Here is a 22,227-nt window from a genome sequence, read left to right as displayed (position 1 = left end):
ATGAGGGTTCACTCATTCAACATGTATTTATTTAACATCTATTTAAGTACCAAGAACTGTTCTAGGCCCTGGGGATATATTAGTGAAGAAAACAGATAGTATCTTGCTGACTGTTCAACTTTCCCATTGCTTGGTCCTGAGAGTAGACACTTGCTTGAGTACATATTACCTGAGAAATAATTCTTCTATGTCCCTTGAGTCAGACTCTTTTAGGGTATAATTATCTGAATTTGGTATTTATGAATATATATAAACACATTCAAAATGCGTGTAATATTTTTAAAAATGCAAAGGGTTTTTTTTTTAAACATATACCTTGAGGATCAGTCCTGATATCAATGGCACTATCACTTAATATTTAGCAAACCATACTTAGAATATTTTTTTTTATTTTGCATTTTGGTATTTGCTTTTACAACTTTTCAACTTATATCTCTATCTTGTATTTCCTTATTGTGTCTAGTGTTATCCAATTTATAGTATACATCACCTTTAGCCTTAGCACATTTCTATACGCTCCTTTTTGAGATTAATTTAAAAAATACATTTATACAGCATTTTCTGAGTGTTAGTCATTTATGTGTGCCATCTATATCTTAGATATACTTACTGTTTTTTAATAAAAGTGTGATGTGTCTCTCATCAGCATTAGGATCACCTACAGTCCTCTTTAGAAATGTAAATCCATTGGCTTCTTTTAAAACCTACAGAATTAGGATATTAGGTGGAGCCCAGGGGACTGCATCTTAGAAAATCCCCACTACCCAAGTGATTCTTATACTCAATTCGAGTCAGACAACATTAGAACTGGACTATACTCTTTTCAATGTGGCAAAGCTACCTATAGCACAGCGGGATTGTTGTGGCAATATCAAATTGTCGTAAGAGTCTGGAAAAGTTAACTCTTAATCTTTGTATTGATACCACTGCAGGCTGCCATCAGTCCTAGGCCACAGATCTCACTTTGCGTAGCTCTGTTCTAAGTAAGGGCTCTTTAACAGCGACAAAATTCAAAATTATCTATGGATGCTCTGCAGCTTCCTAGGTTCTAAACTATAGATTTCCAAAGAACTTACCTTAATGAATTTCATTTAGTGAGTCTAGGAGGGTCCAGACGTGGTATATTTAATAGCGTTTTGAGGTTGGTTGCAATGAGCACCTCTAGGTTAGGACACTAGATTTGAACACTTGGTTCAAAGTAAACTTTACCACATGGGGTTCCTGGTTCACTTAGGTGGTTAAACAACAGACTCTTGATTTCAGCTCAGGTCATGATCTCAGAGTCCTGGGATCAAGCCCCTTGGCTAACTCCACACTCAGCAGGAAGTTGGCTTGAGGATTCTCTCCCTCTCCCTGTGCCCTGCCCACTGCTTATACCCTCTCTCTCTCTCTCTCTCAAAAATATAAATAAATCTTCAAAGTAAACATTACCGCATATTATAATTTGTTTTTTAGCTAGACTGTCAGAAAGCTACAAGTCAATCATAGTATACTGATCTTCTATGCAACATTCCCTTTATATTTTAACATAGCAGTTTTCACACTCAATCCATGATGTCTCTGTTGTTCTAAAGAGATATCTCAGAGGCACAAACAGATAAAGGCAGGGAGAAGTAAAAACACAGCCAGGAAACCTAACGACTCTGTTATCTGTTTCATATATTGAGTTTCCACAGTGATTTTTGAATGACTTTCTGCTTCTTTAAAAAAAGAGAGAGTTTGAAAACCACTACTAATATTATGTCCTTGACTTTCAACAATGACTTATATTAAAAACGTATTAAATGCAAATCAGTTCTGTGTATTTTGAAAAATTGTTAAGACTATTATTCATGCCATGCTCAATACCCCAAACACAAATACCACTGTCACCAGCTTCTCTGAAATCCCAAAGTCAGGAAAAAAAAAAAAAATGTTTTTTCCTGATATAAACTGAGAGGGTTCTTACCAGGAAATGATAACTATATAACAGAAAGCTTGCACGTAAATATTTCTATCCAATTGCTTTATCATTGATGGTAGTGAGTTTTTTTGATAGAAGTTTTCCACGTTTCTATATACATTGCCTAATTTGTATTATTCTTATATTAATTGATTTTCTTATAAACATGTGATTTTTGAAATAAAACATGACTCCTTCCTTGAAAAATTATATGCGTAAATAAAGTGTAAACCATAATACTAAGTACATTTACATGAATGTAATCTCTAGCATAGTGGGTATAACCAAGAGTTTCAGAATCAAACACACCTGGTTCCTATCTTGTCAGTTTATTTTGTGTGTGACCGAATGCGTGTTACTTAATTTCCCCCAAACCCAACCTCCCACTAATAAACTGGAATAATAATATCCATTTCACAGGGTTGTTGTGAGAATTAGAGATCATGTGGTAATAGTCTTCACAGCAATTACCATTATTATCCCTTCCATCTAGAGAAAGATTCACTTGGAAGGATTCTTGGCTCAGTAGAATACAATATTAACCGACTGATATATATATATATATTTTTAAAGATTTTATTTATTTATTTGACAGAGACAGCCAGCGAGAGACGGAACACAAGCAGGGGGAGTGGAAGAGGGAGAAGCAGGCTCCTAGTGGAGGAGCCTGATGTGGGGCTTGATCCCAGAACGCTGGGATCACGCCCTGAGCCCAAGGCAGACGCTTAACGACTGCGCCACCCAGGCACCCCAACCCACTGATACTTCTGATATATTTGCTAGAATTTTTAGAATAAACAAAAATATGTTCAAAAGGGAGAGTTCCTTAGATATACTAACTAGTTACTGGTTATAATTAAATACACTAACCAAACACTAACTGAACTCTACTTAAAAAGCCATTCATCATTACATTCTAAACTTTCTCCTTTAATAAATTTATTTTTTAACGTCATTCTATTCACATGGTAGATGTTGCCCATTTTCCTTGCAATATTATGAATTCATACCAAGTTATAAATCTAAAGTGCTTCATAAAGTAAGTGACAGTCTAAATAATCTAGGAAATCTAGAACAAGTGAAAGAGTAAATCCATCCCCTCCAAAGAAATTTAAATCATTAAGAAACAGATATTTTGTATTAATTGTTTTTCTAGAGGTAAAATTAAATCACACTTAAAGCAGAAAAAAAATTATTTTATGTTGGCTGATAGTGGTTCTGTTCATATAAACTCTGAAAATTTCTCATAAGAAAGAAGGGGTGGGGGAAGCCATAGCTGATTAAAGCACAAAGGGAGAGGGACCACAGGATATCTACTAATTATTTTCCAGTCATGTTCTAATCAGTAGAACTCTCTTCTCATCGATGTTTTTGGTAAATTTAAAATAAAATATTCTACTGCCAAATTTCTTGGTATTAACTTGTTTGGGTTGCTAAGATCATACAATCTTTTAGTTGGCAATTTCACAGTTCAGAAAAAGACTCTATAATAGCAGATTTTCTAAACTCTATTAGTTATGAACTTAGGAAAAGAGTTACATTGACCCCACTAAAAAAACAGTAATGAGGTGAGACTGGTTGTGGTTAAAAGCAGTGTCTTTAAAGAAACAAAGACATGACTTAATAAAATTCATTCATTAAAAATAAAATCATAGAATATAACATACTTTGCTGATATTCCATATGGAATGTCAGACATTGGGGTTTGCTCTCACTAAATTTACAGACAGGCAAATTTTTCTTCATATTGATGCATGTAGTACAGGGGGAAAAAAGCCTCTACTGCCAGTTATCTGGAAATTAACTTGTTTTGGTTGGCAAATCACATTGTCTCTGTTAGTAGGAAATTCTCAGTTCAGAAAAGAATTTTTCTCTGATTAACCTTTACTTTTTACAGTGATTTCTATTCTGATCAAATATCAGAACTGTACAAACAAGGAAAAACTCAATTCCAGTTCAGTGTGATAAGCTTCATAAGGAATAAAAACTGGCACACAGTCTTGGAGAAATTGGGGAATGGTCCTGACATATACATCTAGGCATAATGATCAAATTGCTTAGGTGAAGGAAGGAGCTGAGGGTTTCCTACCAAGCATCCAAAATCCAACTGCACTAAGAGCAAGTCTTCCACTCAGGAGCCTGGGGCGATGGATTGGGGGGGGGGGGAGTAGCAGGAGAGGTGGGCCAGAAGCAAATCACTGAGACCTTTTACTTAGGCTCCAGGGGTTTAGATTTCAGCATGAGATCACTGGAGACCTACTAAAAGATTTACCCAGGAAGTAAACACAGGCTGCTTCAGCAGTGAATCTAAAGCCAAATATTCTTCTTCTGGTATTTCCATTTACAATGAATAATAGACAGTTCACTAATGTAGAAAATTAGCCCTTTGGTAAATATCAGAGGACCAACCCACACTATTTTTTTAACACATGTAATATATAACACATATAATGTGTATTATGTACCAGAACTTTTACCACTTTATTGATGTTTTTGCAATATTAATATTTGCAATATTTGTATAAATATTTCCATTTTACAAAGAAGAAAACATAGGGACAGGGAGGTTTTCTAGCTTTGCCTAAGTCACACAGCTCTAAGTGGTTCAGCGAGGCTCCAGAGCCTGTACTCTTTAAACTCTATTACACTGCCTTCTGAAGTGGACTCCTGGTTCTGCGGTTGTTAGACTTTTGCTTTACAACTAGTTCTGATTTTTTTAATAGATCAAATTTTCTTGTCTTGATTCCTTTGTTTATGACAATGATTTATCTAATCTATCCTACAGGCTTTTTTCTTTATGAGAGTCTCATAAACTAATATAGGTTAGAACATTTGGTAAACTATAGAGTAATAATACAAACTACATAAAAGCGATTATAAAATATTTAATATAACTTTGTATATAAAAAGGGAAAAAAAAACAGCACCCAAGGGGCTGGCTTAGATAAAAGACAAGGGTAAATACATTTTTCACTGAAGCTTTTAGTGCCTTCACTTGTTACAAGCAGTAAGTAGTATTGCCTAAGAAATATAACACCATGAGTTAAGGCAAAACTGCATTTTTAAAACTGCCCTCTGTTCCCAAGAGGGCAAGGGGTAATCATCAGCAATAGATAGCACTTCATGATGGAGGGTTTCTTTCTTTCTTTCTTTCTTTCTTTCTTTCTTTCTTTCTTTCTTTCTTTCTTTCAACTATACTTCTTTTTCCAGTTTTATTGAGAAATAATTGACATATGTCACTATACAGACATACCTCATTTTATTGCAATTCACTTTATTGTGCATCACAGATGTTACATATTGCACAGATTGAAGGTTCATGGCAACCCTGCATCAAGCAAGTCTATCAGCAACATTTTGTCAATAGCATTTGCTCACTTTCCATCTTTGTGTCACATTTTGGTAATTTTTGCAATATCTCAAACTTATTCATTATTATATTTGTCATGGTGATCTGTGAACAGTGAATGATCTTTGATGTTACTATTGTAATTATTTTGGAATGTAAGAAGGCACACTTAATTGATAAATATTGTGTGTGTTCTGATTGCTCCACTGATTAGCCACACACCCCCTCTGTCCCTCTCTTCTGGCCCCTCTATTCCTTGAGACACAACAATACTGACATTAGGCCAATTAATAACCCTACAGTGGTCTCTAAGTGCTCAAATGAAAGGAAGAGTTATTTATTTTTCACTTTATTTTTTTTTAAGATTTTATTTATTTATTTTACAGAGGCAATGAGAGACAGACACAGAGCATGAGCAGGGGGGAGGAGGCAGAGGGAGAGGGAGAAGCAGACTCCCTGCTGAGCAGAGAGCCCAATGAGGGGCTCGATCCCAGGACCTTGAGATCATGACCTGAACCGAAAGCAGACGCTTAACCAACTGAGCTACCCAGGGACCCCTATATCTCTCACTTTAAATCAAAAGCTAAAAATGATTAAGTTCAATGAGGAAGGCATGTCAAAAATGGAGATAGGCCAAAAGCTAGGCCTCTTGTACAAGAGTGCTAGCCAAGCTGTGAATACAAACGAAATGTCCTTGAAGGAAATAAAAATTGCTATTCAGTGAAGACATGAATGATAAGAAAGCAAAACAGCCTTTTTACTGATATGAAGAAAAATTTTAGGGGTCTGGATGGAAGATTAAGCTAGCCATAACAGTTCTTTAAATCAAAGTCTAATCCAGAGCAAGGTCATAACTCTTGTATTCTGTGAAGACTGAGAGAGGTAAGGAAGTTGCAGAAGAAAAGTTGGAAGCTAGCAGAGGTTGGCTCATGAGGTTTAAGCAAAGAAGCCATCTCTATAACATAAACGTGCAAGGTGAAGCAGCAAGTGCTGATGGAGAAGCAGCAGTGCGTTATCCAGACAATCTAGCTAAGTTAATCAGTAGAAGTGGCTATATTAAACAACAAATGTTCAGTATGGACAAAACAGCCTTATACTGAAGAAGATGTCACCTAGGACTTTCATAGCTAGAGAGGAGATATCAACATCTGGCTTGAAAGCTTCAAAGGCCAGGCTGAATCCCTTGTTACAGACCAAAGCAGCTGGTGACTATATGTTGGAGCCAATGCTCACTTACCATTCCGAAAATCCCAGGGCCCTTAAGAATTATGCTAAATTGGGGCACCTGGGTGGCTCAGGGCATGATCCCAGAGTTCTGGGATTGGGTCCCACATCAGGCTCCTCTGCTGGGAGCCTGATTCTTCCTCTCCCACTCCCCCTGCTTGTGTTCCCTCTCTTGGTGGCTGTCTCGCTCTGTCTGTCAAATAAATAAATAAAATCTTTAAAAAAAAAAACAATCATGCTAAATCTACTCTGCCTGTGCTCTAGAAATGGGACAACAAAGCATGAATGACAAAGGCACATCTGTTTACAACATGGCTTACTGAATATTTTAAGTTTACTATTGAGATCTGTGGCTCAGGAAAAAAAAAATTCTTTCAAAATAGTACTGCTCATTGACAATGCATGAGATCACCCAAGAGCCCTGAGGGAGATGTACAATGAAATTAATGTTATTTTCATGCCTAATGATAACACAACATCCATTCTGCAGCCCATGGATCAAGGAATAATTTTGACTTTCAAGTCTTATTATTTAAGAAATACATTTCATAAGGCTGTGATTCCTCTGATAGATTAAGGCAAAGTAAATTGAAAGCTTTCTGGAAAGGATTCACCGTTCTAGATGGCATTAAGAACATTAGTGATTCATGGGAAGAAGTCAAAGTATCAACATTCACAGGAGTTTGGAGGAAGTTGATTGCAAACTTTTGTGGACAACTTTGAGGAGTTAAAACTTTAGTGGAGGAAGTCATGGCAGTCGTGGTGGAAATAGCAAGAGAACTAGAGTTAGAAATAGAGCCTGAAGATGGGACTGAATTGCTGCCATCTCATAATAAAACTTGAAGGCATGAGGAGCTGCTGCTTATGGTTGAGCAAAGAAAGTGGTTTTGTAGGATGGAATCTACTCCTGGTGAAGATTTTGTGAAGACTGTGGGAATGACAACAGAGGGTTTAGAATATTATATAAACTTACTTGATAAAGCCAGCAGCAGGGTTTGAGAGGATTGGCTCTGATTTTGAAAGAAGTTCTACCATGGATAAAATGCCATCAAACAGCTTCACATGCAACAGAGAAATAATTTGTGAAGAGTTCATTGATGTGGTAAACCTCATTGTTTGTCTTATTTTAAGAAATTTCCATAGCCATCCTGACTTTCAGCAACCACTGCCCTCAACAGCCATCAGCCATCAACATTAGGCAAGACCCTTCAGCCCCAAAAAGATTATAACTTGCTGAAAGCTCTGATGATGGTTAGCAATACAGTGTTTTTAATTAAGGTATTTACATCAGTTTTTTGTTTTGGATTTTATTTATTTATTTGACAGAGAGAGAAAGTAGGTACAAGCAGGGGAAGCAGCAGAGGCAGAGGGAGAAGCAGATTCCCCACTGAGCAAGGAACCTGACTCAGGACTCGATCCCAGGACCCCGGGATCATGGCCTGAGCAAAAAGCAGACACTTAACCAAATGAGCTACCCAGGAGTCCCTTTCCATTGTTTTTTATACATCATGCTATTGCACACTTAAGGAACTGCAGTATAGTGTAAACATGACTTTTGTATGCACTGGGAAACCCCAAAAAATCATTTGACTTGTTTTATTGTGTTATTTATTTTATTGTGGTGGCCTGGAACCAAACCTGCAAGATCTCTGAGGTATGCCTATATTGACTGATAAGGACTGCTTATCACTGCAGTTTTGTTAATTTCTGAATAATTTATAGATCCATTGTTCCTTGTTTCTCATCCATTTTTGTGTTTAGATGTCTTTTGGTATTAGCATGCTTTGACTTCATTATCGTGTTTTTTGGGGTAATTACCCAGGATATTCCCTTGAGATTACCATGAGGTTTACAAAAACTATTTAGGGTTATAACAACATATTTTAAATGGATAGCAACTTCACTTCAATATAATTCCTAAACTTTATACTTTTACTTCTCCTCCCCTCACATTTTAAATTATTGCTGCTATAATTTACATGTTTTTTAATTGCATAACTAATAACAGATTACTATAGTTTTGGTTATTTATATTTCTTAAAAAAAACTTTTAAAGTGTAAGTGAATTATGCACCATTATTACCATATTGCAGAATCTAACTATGACTATATATTTACCATTACCAGTAATATGTACACAAATTTTTTGTGTTTTTACATTGTTAATTAACATTCTATTACTTCCACTCACATAACTCCCTTTAGCATTCTCATAAGGCAAGTCTGGTGGTAATAAACTCCCTCAGCTTTTGTTTGTTTGAGAAAGTCTTTATCCCTTCTTTGTTTCTGAAGGACAGGTTCATCAGGTATAGAATTCTTGGTTGACAATTATTTTCTTTCTGTATTTTGAAACTGTCATCTCTCCTGACCTGAAAAGTTTCTGTTGAAAAGTGTGATGAAGGTCTTATGGTGGTTCCCTTGTATGAAACTTCTCTCTTTTCTCCTACTACTCTTAAAATTATTTCCTAGTCTTTGAAAATTTAATTATAATGTGTTTCAGTGTAGCCCCATTTGGGTTCAACCTACTTGGGGTCTTTTGGGCCTCATGAGCCTGGATGTCTATTCCTCTCTGCAACTTCAAAAAGTTTTCATCTGTTATCACCTAAATATATATTCCATTTGTTTTTGTCTTTTCCTTCTGGAATTCCCATAATGTGAATATTGTTTCTTTTCATTGTATCCCATATTTCTTGTAGGATTTCCTTCCTTCCTTCCTTCCTTCCTTCCTTCCTTCCTTCCTTCCTTCCTTCCTTCTTTCCCCTTCCTTCCTTCCTTCCTTCCTTCCTTCCTTCCTTCCTTCCTTCTTTCTTTCTTTCTTTCTTTCTTTCTTTCTTTCTTTCTTTCTCTTTCTTTCTTTCTTTCTTTCTTTCTTTCTTTCTTTCTTTCTTTCTTTCCTCTGACTGAGTGACTTCCAATGTCTTATCCTACAGGTTGCTGATTCTTCTTCTGCATGGTTAAGTCTACTTTTGAGAATTTCTATTGAATTCTGCAGTACAGTTATTGTATTTTTCAATTCTAGAAATTCTGTTTTTTGTTTGTTTTTGATGGTTTCTATTTCCTTGTCAAACTTCTTGTTTTGTTCATGCATTGTTTTCCTAATTTCATTTAATTGTGTTTCCTTATAGTTCACTAAACTTCCTTAAAAGGCTTGCTCAGATTTATTTGTTCCACAGTTCATAGATCTCCATTTCTTTGGGGTCAGTTATTGAAGCATTATTAGATGTCTTTAGTGGTGTCATATTTATCTGATTTTTTTTTTTTTTTTTTTTTTTTTTTTTTTTTGTGATCCTGGACTCCTTATATTGAGAGGTTTGCTCTGACAGATGCAGTTCTTCACCAGTCAGTTCAGTTGGGACTTTTGGGTGTGTCTGCTGGTAATGTCCTTGAATAGGTAAAGCCTGCTACCATGGTCTATTTTGGGAGAGGCAACCATTTGAGCTGTGAGGATAGGGATGGGGGTTGTACTGTTGGCTGATAACAGTTGGATAGGACTGCTGGCTTTGTTTTCCACAAAAGTGAGGCTGTTGGATGGGCTCCACAGTTACCTGGGTCTCTGGTCAGGCTCACTAGATAGTCGGGACTGGGTACAATATTTAGTAGTAGATGGGACTATGAATTTGCTTCTCTAACCTGGCAGGACAGGACCCAGGATGTATGGCTCATTGTTTGCATACTTGAATCAGGTATGACAGTGTACTGGATTCCTTGGTCAAATAAGGCCACTGGTTTTGCTTTATAGATGGGGAAAGACACAGGCTATGTTCCTTGTTCAAGTGCCACTGTATGTAAGGCTACTGGATGGGCTATACAGTTTCCTGTGTGCTTCAGTTGGGTTCCCCTGTTGAACAGGTTGAAGGATGTATTCAGCATTGAGCAGTAACACAAATTAGATTCCCTGTTGGGGTGCAATGGAAGAAACATCTCTAAAGTCAGTAAAGCTCTTTGTCATCTTAACTCAAGCTGACCTACATCCAAAGTTTCTAAACTGAACAGAACCACTGGCTTTGGTCTGCACACTATTGGCTTTGCCTTCCAGCCTCTCACTGTGAGCTCTGCTGGGCCACACAGCCTCCTAGGAGTTGTCTCTAGCCCTTCTGACCCAATGGGACCATAAGAGACTCTCCACAGAAGGTGGGCCTGGATTCAGCTCCCTGAATGGGAATGGGCAAATTGGGCTCCAGGACTGACAACACTCCTTGTTTGAGGATCCAAATCAGGCAGATCAGCACCCTATCCTGTTCCCTAGTCAAAGTAAGCCTCTGACTTGGTTCTGCAGATGAGCAAAACCACCGGTTAGGATTACTACTTAGGCACTACAGGTATGAACTTCATCCCTCATAATCCATGTGCTGGTTGTTGCACGACCCTCTCCCTTTCTCTGTGGCAGTAAGATTCCCCATGGCTGAACCCCACAGATTCTCCTGCAATTTCCATGGCGTGAGATCAGAGCAGGAGATCTTACAAAGTGACTCACAATGCTAGGGGCTCTTGTCCCCTCTCGGTTGTCTTTTCCCCCTGGAAGAACCAGAGCTCAGGGGAGACCTCTCTGCATTGTGTTCCACTGGTCTGGAGAGGGGCAATGTGGTCAAGGTGTAGCTGCTCCTTAACCCTTCTATTGTAGTCTGTCTTGGTCTCCGTGGTGTGTAGAGGTGCTTCAACCTCAACCCATGTTCAGGATTCTCTTGTTCTTGTTCTCGAATAGTTGTTAGTTGCTCTTCTTGTGAGCAAGGTAGAAGTCAGGAACAATGTGTTACCATCTTAGAGCCATCACTCCTCCAAGAGAATTAAAATTAATGGGATTTCGGGTACACAAACCTGATTCTAGAGTTTAGCCTGGACTGGGGATTGAGAACTGGGTTGCTTATATACTAAAATAACAGAAAACAATTTAAAAATTGTTGACGAATGCATGCCCTGAAATGGAGGCAATGTGTGGGAAGAGATCTTGCCTTGTGCTAGAGGGGTTCTGGGCAATGGAAAGGGGAGATGTCAACATGGGGTATATCAGAGCGTAAGAGCCTCATGACAAACAGCTGATCAAGTATTTATTGAGGGGGGGAAAAAGGAGGGAGCTGCCAGTGAACTGCACAGAAAATATCCCCTGGACTGTACATGTACTTTTGTATGCACCTTTACAATACTTCTCACTGTCATGGAATGAGCCATTACTTAAATCATGAGGGCAAGAGTGACTATAGGAGTCTGGAGGACTTTAGTCAACAGTGTCTCCTGGTCTAGAAAAGTTGTTAAGAGCAGTGCTGGAGTCAGATTACCTGGGTTTGAATGCAGATTTCTACCACTTTCAGATTTGCAATTGTGGGTAAGTTATTTAACCATTCCCTGCTCACTTTCCTCATGTGTAAAATGAAAATATAATAATAATAGTAATAATAATAATTTTTACTATTATTATTATATAATTTCCTAAGCTCATTTTGAGGAAAAGAAATCAATATATATGTAAACTGCTTAGTACAAATGTCTGACACACTGTATGTCAATAATCAACATTAGCTATAACTATGGTATACAGGTATGTGTACTCATTAGTATGTAAATAGAGTCATACATTTCATAAGCAATTCTAAATACAGTACATTCTAAACTTCCTTACACCCGTATATGTTCACCTATATAAAAAGGATAAGCCTTCACAGAATTATATTAAAACCTTTCTGAAAATATTTTAAAAAGTTATACTTCATAGTAGTATTTCAAATTCTGAATAGAATTGAACAGACCAGAAAATTGTGTATTTCAGACTAAAAGAGTGATGTCAAATTATAATGTCAGACATCTTTTTTAGGAAACTTCTAATAATTTAATTCTCCCAACTATCCACTGGGTCATTTCAATGACTATCTGTCTATCCACCTATCTATCTGTCAATCAGGTAAAGCTGACAACGTACTACACTAGGATTAAATATCTAAAATATTTGAAGATATCTCTTGATATGCTTTTTTGGCTAATAAGCAATATGTGACCTCTACCTAGGGAATAATGAGGTAAAATGCAACATTTACAACCCATGATCCTTAGACTGATGGTTTTCTCTCTATTTCCTAATCAAATCCCAGTATTCAATAGCAAATAATGAGGAAACCAGCAGAAAATTCAGACATCATCATGTCATTGGTTTTTATCTTGGATATCTCTATGGAAATTTTGCACATGAATTCTTTTTTTTAGATTGTTCCCCTGTCCCAGTTTCCCTTTAATCATCCAGTGCAAGGGAGATGATGACCTGTGATTGTGAAATCTTATCTCAAATAGCCTGTATTCAGTAGTGGAGAAAATACAGGACTTATATCTGTTATATACCTGCTTTGCTCTAGGAAATTCATTAGGCAACATATACACATTCTTATTTTATTTTCACAACAACCCTATGAGTGTGTGTTAACGCTTCTTTTTAACTATGTGGAATCTGAGGTAGATGGTTCAAGACCATACCACTAATATATGATAGAGCTCATTTCATGGTCTTTATATCTCCCCATTCTGCACTACCCCATATGAAGCACAATTACTGTGAAGTTAATTAAAATTAAGCTACAGGGCCTTCAAGGACATGGGCTACTTCCACTCCATTAAGGCACAGGTGAAGTGTTCACTAAAGCCATAATTCTATTAGATTTGCAAAGGTAAGATATGTATATATTCCTCTTCTTAAGGAAGTTTCCTCTCATAATTTAAGTTTAAAAGCAAAACTGCTGCACACAGTGCTTTCCTGTATCCTGATCCTACCCAGCAAGTGAGGTGTGCACATGCATATGCACTGTGCAGAATGTTCATCAGCCACACTCCCAGAACTTTCATTTGTGAAGTGCTCTAACAATTAGAAAGTTGTTTCATTTTGTTTGTTCTCCACAACAATTATGTAAAGTAGGCACTACCAAATTACAAATAAATGAACTGAGGTAAAAAAAACAACAACAAATAAGTGTCCATAGAACTTAGGTTTGGTAAGCAATGAAGAAGCCAAAAACAAAACAAAAACAAAAACAAACAAACAAAAAATAAAGCTTGTTTGTTTTTTAATTTCAAAGTCAGGGTTTCTGTTTTTGCTTCTTTTTCCATAATTCTATAACATTTAATCATTTTTCAACTTTTGTTCCATAAGCTTAAATAAAAAAACAGTGACTCCAATTCTGTAAGATTAAGTGGTTCTATTGTTATTGTCTCTCCCCACCCCTTCCAGAGGAATCAAATATAATGATCTGAAACTGGACATGGTTCAAATCCTTCAGACACAGCAGTTTCCAAGTATTTTCTGCTTTTCTCAGAAGGCTAGTTGTACACCCTTGTAGGAGACTCATTACACCGCCCAGGGTAAAACTCTTGAGGGAGAAGAGAGTCCACTGCTATCTTCCACAAGACCAGGTGGCCAGCTTCACCTGTTCAGCTACCACGCAAGGCAAGGGAGGACTCTGGGTGAAAGCCAAAATTTGGCTCACAGAGAAAGCTCCTGCTGAGGACGGCTGGGCTGAACCAGTGCCAGCCTGATCTACCTGCGGAGTTTATCTTTCCACAGAAAAGACATTAACAAGCATCCTGGAACAGGAAGTTACAGCCAGTGTAAAGAAAGTAAGTGAGCTATCTTACAAGAAACATAAAACTCACAGAGATACCTTAAATTCTTGTGTTTCTGATTTATGAACTAAGTAAACGATGTATGACTTAGTTTGACACAATATGCTCTTTACCTTTAGAGTCTGGGTCCCACCCAGTTTCTTATTTAACAGAAGACTATTACTTCTCACCCACTTTGACATCATGACTTCCTTGGGGGTGTTGAAAAATAGCAGGCATGGGCTATTATGGAGTGTCTGATAGGAAAGGTGGAAGGAAGGAGGGTTGCAAAGAGAGAGAAAGGAAGGAAGTGAAGGAGGAAAGGAAGGATCGAAGGAAGGAGGGGGACAGGGGAAGGGAGACATGGCAGATAAAAATAAGAGTGTGACATTATTATAAGAGAAAAAAAGACACTACCCATTTCTGAGTAAAAGAACAGACTGTATTTTCTCTAAATCTTCCAATACTTAGCCCGAAACATGTTTCCAAGTAGGAACATTTTCTCGCAAAGCATATGCAAAATATTTCAACCCTCAGGTTTTGGCTCTTTGATTTTTTTTTTTTTTTTTACCAGAATCATTTAATCATTTACTTAACAGAGCTATGGGCCCAGTTTAGTTAGAACTGAAGACATGTGTGATGGATGGAGAAGACGGCCTGGGCAATAGTCCAGCAACTAAAACAGAATTAGAATCATCACAGACACTTTAATCCCAATTATTTAATCTGCGGGGTGTCTAACACCACAAGTATTTGGCATGACTCAACAAAACAGTAGAGGAACAGAAGAAGAAAAAAACCTAAATTAATGAAATACAATGAACTAAAGAGGTTTTTTTTTCATTAGACTATGATTTATATCCTCAGAGCAAAGTGAAACAAATAGAAAATTAGAGTATGTGTGTGTGTGTGTGGGGGGGTAATGGTATTTAAAAAATAATATAAAAAATAAAACCCAAGCACTTTTATTAATATCAAGGTCATAGTATACCACCTTGACACCTCTCTATACTCATTTCAGCCTCACCATGACCTTTCTACACACCCCTAAATGTGTCCCTGTGCACCTGCACCATCATCTGACCAAATTACCGCACTCTGCTTAATAAACGCACCATGATTAAAGCCATGAACACATGAGGAAAGAATGCATGACATAGGGTCGACTTTTGACCAACAAAATTTTGTATGCTCTTCAACAGTACACGAAACAATTTAAATGATATTAATAGAGTAACACATAAACTGATCAGACAATAAAGGCTCTGGTTCCTATAAGAAAAGAAGAGCTAGAATAAACCTTAATTACAAACCAAAACTACCAGGTTTCCTTAACTGAAATACATTGTAAACGGTATGCTAAAGGCAATGCTCACACACATTTTTAAAAAGGCTTTTCCAGCAATTTCTAAAAAGTAGAAATGACTTCATAGGGTTTCTTTAAATCACTAAGATAAAAAAAGCATTTAAAAATTATACTAACACTAAATGACAGTTAATAAACGTCATCATGCTAAACCACAGAGTTTTCAAAAACTCCCAAGTGGTACACCTATTACATTAGTTTTATTTTATGTCTTTGTAACTCCTGAGATTCTTATTAGAGATAGTTGAAAGATTTAAGCTTTTACAAAACAACAAGACTTTAAATTACTACACATTTCACTAGACACAATTCAAATTCTTATGTACCTTACAGTGCTTTTCCTTTTTATAATTTACTTTTCACTTTTACTAACAGATTATATTAAGTAAGAATTTTTTAAGATGGTAATGAAAGAAGCAGAAAGGGAATTTAAAAATCTTTATTTCTCAGGAAATTCATTGATTAGAATTACATTTTACATTTCATTGTTTTCTATTATTATTGTAATATAAATTTTAAATTAGAGCTTAAATTAGATTTTATGTGATCAGAATAAATGTAATGAATAAATCCTATATCTGTGAAATTTATAGTGTCAGCAAATGAAAATTCCAATCAACTTTCAATATTCAAGAATACCTGTGCCACTATCTATTTGTACCTTGATTTATAAACAGCAATTTCATAACACAATTTGTGGCATTACTGATCCTACTATTTTTGTGGAAAGTTCCTATTATGACACCTTGCATATGTTAATAAGTGTATTATCAAAAATGGATTGTTCTCTAAAATTTGAATTTAAAATTTTAAACATTCTTTCTTCAGCAAAATAATTTTTTTGCCTTCTTCAAACACTTTAAAATCTATTTCATTAACTCTGAATAAAGAAATGTCTAGAAAGTCAGAAACTAAAAAGAGAAAAGTAAATATATGATAAAAGGAGACTTTTCTAAATACTCATGCAAATTGTTTTGGAAATTCAAACTGAATCATTTAGTTTTTCATTTAGACATTTTTAATAGAAACAATAAAAGATTTTCACAGTGAATTACTGTCAAATCTTCCAGTTTTCTTATCACTATATAGTGCTTTAAAAATTATGAGTAGATCAGAGATTCTCTTATCTTTCTTATGTCAAATACCTCTTACTGAATAAAACCACTGTTTAGTACATTAAAGATATGTATTATTAAGCTTCTTAAAATATGGAACATTTTAATCTGTATTTATGAAACCTTTAGAACTCATTTTATTTTTATCTACTTTGTACATACTCATAGAAACATAAGTGTACCACCTCGTCTGGGATAAAACATAAGATAAAATTTTTAATGTGAATTAAAAGCACCATTAGGTGTGCTCATGTATACAATAGACTAGGATAACTCCTTTGAAGAAATCACTACCTAACCAACTGATTATATAAATTTTGATAAAATAATGAAACATGTATTTACTCAGTAGAGCTACCAGTAGGAGCTATTCTGCTCTACAGATAAATACATACTCACCAGACATATTAGAACTGCAAGAATCATCCTGAGTCTCTAAGGTGATGATTTACATTTTTTGCTTGCATATTGCTTTATTGTAAAAATTTTACTCTTTCTGAAAGGGAAAAATGGACAAATACTGCAATCAATTTTTAATAGTTTATAATAAGCAAGGCTGCATGTTCAAACTTCAGTTAATTTTGATGCTTTATGAAAACAATTGCAAAACTATTTTAAAACAGTCAAAAATGCATAAATCGTATTTGAATAATTAGGTACGTCTGCTAATTTAAATTCAAACTACTCATTAGTAAAATGAAATATATCTGGTAATTTAAATGCAAAAATTAAAGTATAAAGAGTTATCAATACTTTCTATAGTAGTTATGTCTTTAAGATATTAGCAGTACATTTTTAAAAAAAAGAACATTAAGTTTGACTTATATAAGTAAAAATAGCTATAGTTAGTTCATAAAATAATACACATCATAGTCTATTTTTATAGTCAAACGCAGAAAGGTTTCTTCCAAATGAAAGAGAAATTAATTAGTCATTCAAGCAAATACATAAGAAAGCACTCCAAACAAAGGAGATTCAAGTGGTCAAATCAATCAGCAGAAATGTAGTGAAAATAGGTAAAGCAGAGTCATTTTCGCAACGGTTGCAATACTGAACAAAGTCTAATATTTAATTAAATAGTTTGGGGATGTTTGTCTGTAAATAGCTGTATCATCTAATTTTGACATTTTATGTAGAAATATTCTAAATGGTCACATTTTGTAGAGAAGAGTATTAATTATATAAACAATGGTAAATACAGTAATGCATTTCTAAGTATAAAAAAATAAACCCTTTTAATCCTATGTGGATTGAAATAAAGAGTTAATAGTATTTACAACTCGTGATATTAGAAAAAGAATATTTTCAGTAAAAGGAAAAATTTTCATTGTAAATGCAGGAATTGTCCACCCTCTTCTCTGTCTTCTGTGAGGAAATGAAATCTTCTTACCTGTCACCCTGACACCCAAGATTTTTGTCTACCTCAAAAAAAAAAAAAAAAAAGCTTAAAATTTAAGAGTCAACCCTTTACCCCCCTTTAGTGGTTTATAAAGCAAAAAGCCAAAACTCTTCATGGCCTCTTCTTCCAACCACCTAAGATTCAAATAAGGGTAATTGCTCTCTGTGTTTGTTCAGTAGTGTCCTGGTGAGGGAATGATTTTACTGTCCCTTTTCTGTGGGGTCCTGCGTTTTATCTAAAAGGAAATGAATTATAACAGGATGACAAGACCACAAAACAAAGCCATTTAGTTTTACAAATCTATTATGTCCTCCAATCTGTTTTATGGGCCTGGTCCTATTATAAACCAAGAAAAACCCTGAAACAAACTCTTTTTCCTTTCTTTCCATTGAAAACATCTACAATTTTATGATTGTTTAACAGTTTAGCCTAAAATTTTTTCACTCTGTGTGTGTGTGTGTGTGTGTGTGTGTGTGTGTGTGTATGTATGTATGTGTGTGTTCTTCCCCCAAGAGTCCCTGGACCCCACCTTCTCAAACATACAAAATATTCAGAGACAAGAAACTGGACTTTTCAAATACAAACTGCTGACAACTGTCAGAAGCACTTTACTGGGACATTACTGACTGTAGCTTCAATGAATTAAGCTTGATTCACTGCGGGTGAATCATTTTCAATGCAGAGCTGTTCAGCAGTAATTGGCCAAGAATCCCTGCTGCGAAAAGCACTTGTCAAATAATGCTTGTTTACAAATATATCTCCACACAGCAAAAAGTGGCAGTTACTGAATAAGTTCAGGGCCACCTCCAATATTCATAACAGTGGACATGTTCTCTTTACTTATTAAATCTATTAACATTTTCACTTGTTGATATACTTGCTAACGTTTGTCCTGTTTGATCAATCTCAGAGATAAGTTTCTTGCTAAACACGCCTCTGAATTATTTTATAATAAACGTGTTTTGTATTGCACTGTAGTTCAAAGTTTCTTCCACATGTAATTTATGCCTAATATATGTAAAAAGACAACTAAAGATATATTTATCTTCTCTTAGAATTCAGTCTAAAGAGTACATTTTCCTCTTATCGTCTTTTATTCAACATATCCTAACATTCGTTCCATCTCAATTTAAGATTCTAGATATGTTTGGCTTTTCCTGTTCAGTTCTGCTTATTTATGTCTACCGAAGTTAAATTTTAAAAATGAATAGAATACAAATTATGAATGTAAACTCACATTGTATCTATCTGCCTTGAATTTTTCCTCACATAATGGGAGCATTCGTATTATACAATATATAACATATATATGTGTGTGTGTGTGTGCATGCACACCCATTAGGTCTGGGAAATCACTAAGTATCTATAGGTTGCAGAAGGCAAAGTATATGAGAGGAAGTTATTAATGGATGCAGTGCATGCATCCAATCTTTCTGCCCCTGATCTTCCAAAGACCTTCCAGAAATAAACAATAAAAAAAAAACCAGAAAACTCCAGTTGGAATCTTTTAATAAATAAACTGCTGTTATTAGTATCTTAATATATTATTGTTCTATTTATAGTAACACATGCAGAAACAAAAGAGAAGAGCACAAATTTTATAGAACAGAAGTAATGGTCTGATATACTAATGGAAAGATGGAAAACTGTTGGGTAGAGATGGAATGAATGAGGTGAAGTCATATATATTAATACGATTTTATTTCCTGCTATGAGAAATAGTGATAGACCCCTGCAATCCCCACCTCACTACAGCCCAAGTTTTGCTGTGTTCTACTAGCTGGCGTAAGGACAATACAACCTGTGGTTGTTAGGTCTGTGATATCAACCAGTCTACCTTCCAGAAGATTTGGACTCTGCTTACATCACCTTAAGAGACCGGTGCTATTTCCTAGCTTCCCTCCAATTCCCTCTGCCTCTTCCTCCCTGGCACAGTGCTGGCCCTTGTGCCCATTCAGCGTCACCCTCCCTGAGACTTCATTTTTTCCCCTTCCCTAACCAAGAGCTTTCCCTTTCATCTCTACATAAACCCCTTGCCTCATCACACCTGGGAAAAAAATGAAATATAATGGGAACAGGAAAGGATGAATGACACTACTATTACTATTACTCTTTAAATTCAAATCAGGATGCCCCTTCCGGTGGAATAAGACAGTTAAGAAAAGGACTCCAAACCCTGTCATAATCCTCCGTACTTCTAACATAATGAATCTAACATGAGAGGTTAATAAAAGAACTACGACTTAAAACATGTTTTCAACTTTATCGGGAAGGGGGAAAGATGCAGATTGTTTGGGTAGGTATGGGAGATTGCCATAGCTAGGTAACTAGATAGAGTGAGCTACCTGCAATTCTTTAATCAGATTTAAAACGATAAATGTAAGGATTAAAGAGAGAAGTTTATGGGGTGGGGCAGGGACTCTGGATCTGCCCTGCTTTCACACGGTTCCTAGGGAGCTGGCAGCGCTCCCAAACCAGCTCAGCGCCTTCTCCTACAGCCACACAACCCGTGCAAGTCACGAGGACACACACGACCCTGAAGGCTGCTGCTTCATCTTTCCGGTCCAGCGTCCCCTGCCCTAGGAGTGGACGGGATTTTTTAAGGTTCTGTGCCTCGCCCATGGCACGCGGAGCCTCAAATCGAAACCCCTATATTCCAGCTAGGGGGTAGGGTTTTTGATGTTTTCGTGGTGGAGCTGACCGCTTCTTGCAGCCCAGATCTGGACCTGAGCTGCTACAACCCCCACCCCCATTCAAGGAATGAGCCTTTGAGCGGAGACCCAGCGCGGTCGGGGTGTGAGAGGAGCAAGCGCGGCGGGAGCAGACCCGGGGCCAAAGATGGCCCGCCGACCTGGAGGCGGGCCCGGGAGCTGAGCACAGCTCTGGGAGCAGCGAGCGCAGCACAGGTGCTGCTCCCGCGGGGCCGACTCTACTCGCCCAGCGGCAGGCGGAGACAGCCTTCAGGGTCCGGAGCGCAGGATTGGGGGTGGGGAGAAGGGTTGGGGACTCCAGGATCCGGTGCCGGCCAGAGCGGGGCTTTTCCCTCACGCAAACACCGCGACACAAGCCCTGGTGGGTTTGAGCAGCAACTTCCTGGCAGCGACACTCCACCCCCCTTCCGCCTCCCGCCGCATCCCACCTTCCCGCCTTCTTCCAATTTCGCCTCAGTGTGAGTATGCGCCCCCAAAGTGAAGGGCACCCCACAGTGTGGGGGGCTTTCTTTCCTTCGCCATTCCCCTCCCTCGAGAAATAACAGCTTTTGCCACCCACCCCAGAATAGCAGCTGGCGATGCCCTAAATAACAGCTTCCAGAAGGCACTTTCCCCCAAAATAAAAGCAGCCAGCCACCTCCACAATATTTCCCATCACCGGCCTCAAATAACGGTTTCTAAAAGCCCACCGCTCCCGAGATCGTTGTCGCTGGGCTTCAAACAGTTCCCACTCCTTCAAGCCCGAAATGTCACTTCCCCACGCGCTTCAAGTGAGAACAAGCCGCACCCAACCTTCTGGCTGTGGTCTCAGACCTCTCTTCCCCCCCCACCCCCGCTTGCAACTTCCCAGCCCCCCAACCAGCCTCGGTCCACACGCAGGTTCCTCGCCCAGCACTCCGCACCTAATGTCAAACAATGCAACCAGACACAGCAGAGGGGAGCGAAAAGCCTAGCGAAAGCGGACAAATGTTAATTCGGGATGCGGAGTGAGATTTCGTTCGCCGCAGCAGCGTCCAGAGCGCCCGGACCCGCACTTCCAGGCCCCGCCTCGCCCCGCCGCCCCAGGTCGCTGCGGTCCCTACCCCCATCACTACCTTCGTTGCTGGGGCTCGCCAGGAGGGTCCGAAGCGCGGCGCACAGAAGAAGGCACGTCCAGAGGGGGGCCCTGCGAGGTGCGGAGTAGCAGCCGGCCAGAGACGCAGGGGTGCTGGGGGTGTCGCCGTCGCCGCCGCCCGGGGGCCTCTGGCATCCCGCACCTGGGGGCCCCGAGCCCCGCATCTTCTCCTAGCTGCCTCCGCCGCTGCTGTCCCGCGCGGCTCAGTCCACGGCCTCGGCCTCAGGGAGGGGACGAGGGAGGCTCGCGGTCCCTCCGCGTTCCCCGTGGGGTCCCTTGCCTTCTGGCACGCGGCTCTTCCAAATGCGGGAACCGCGGATCCTCTGAGGCGGCCGAAGTTTGCTTCCGGCTCCTGTCTCCCTTCTCTTCAGTGGGCTTAAATTAAATACTAGTAACAGCTGATAGTGCAGTTCTGGACTGGACTCAAGGGTG

The 22,227-nt window shown here is 38.1% G+C and overlaps 1 protein-coding gene across 4 annotated transcripts in view; it reads right to left on the bottom strand.

Annotated features, from left to right (window-relative positions):
* The window catches only part of EPHA5 (EPH receptor A5), a 334,944-nt gene extending 312,985 nt beyond the window's left edge, over positions 1-21,959 (bottom strand). For all 4 annotated transcript variants that reach the window (XM_040625400.1, XM_040625402.1, XM_040625401.1 and 1 more), the window contains exon 1: positions 21,776-21,959. In XM_040625400.1, the coding sequence (XP_040481334.1) occupies positions 21,776-21,959 (184 nt within the window). The remainder of the gene's footprint in view (positions 1-21,775) is intronic.
* Positions 21,960-22,227: the final 268 nt, after the last annotated feature.

This window comes from Ursus maritimus, unplaced genomic scaffold (genome assembly GCF_017311325.1).
Source record: "Ursus maritimus isolate PB19 unplaced genomic scaffold, ASM1731132v1 scaffold_8, whole genome shotgun sequence".
Lineage (NCBI taxonomy): Eukaryota > Metazoa > Chordata > Mammalia > Carnivora > Ursidae > Ursus > Ursus maritimus.
The sequence above is the reverse complement of the archived record's forward strand: the minus strand, read 5'-3'. Positions and strand labels throughout refer to the sequence as shown.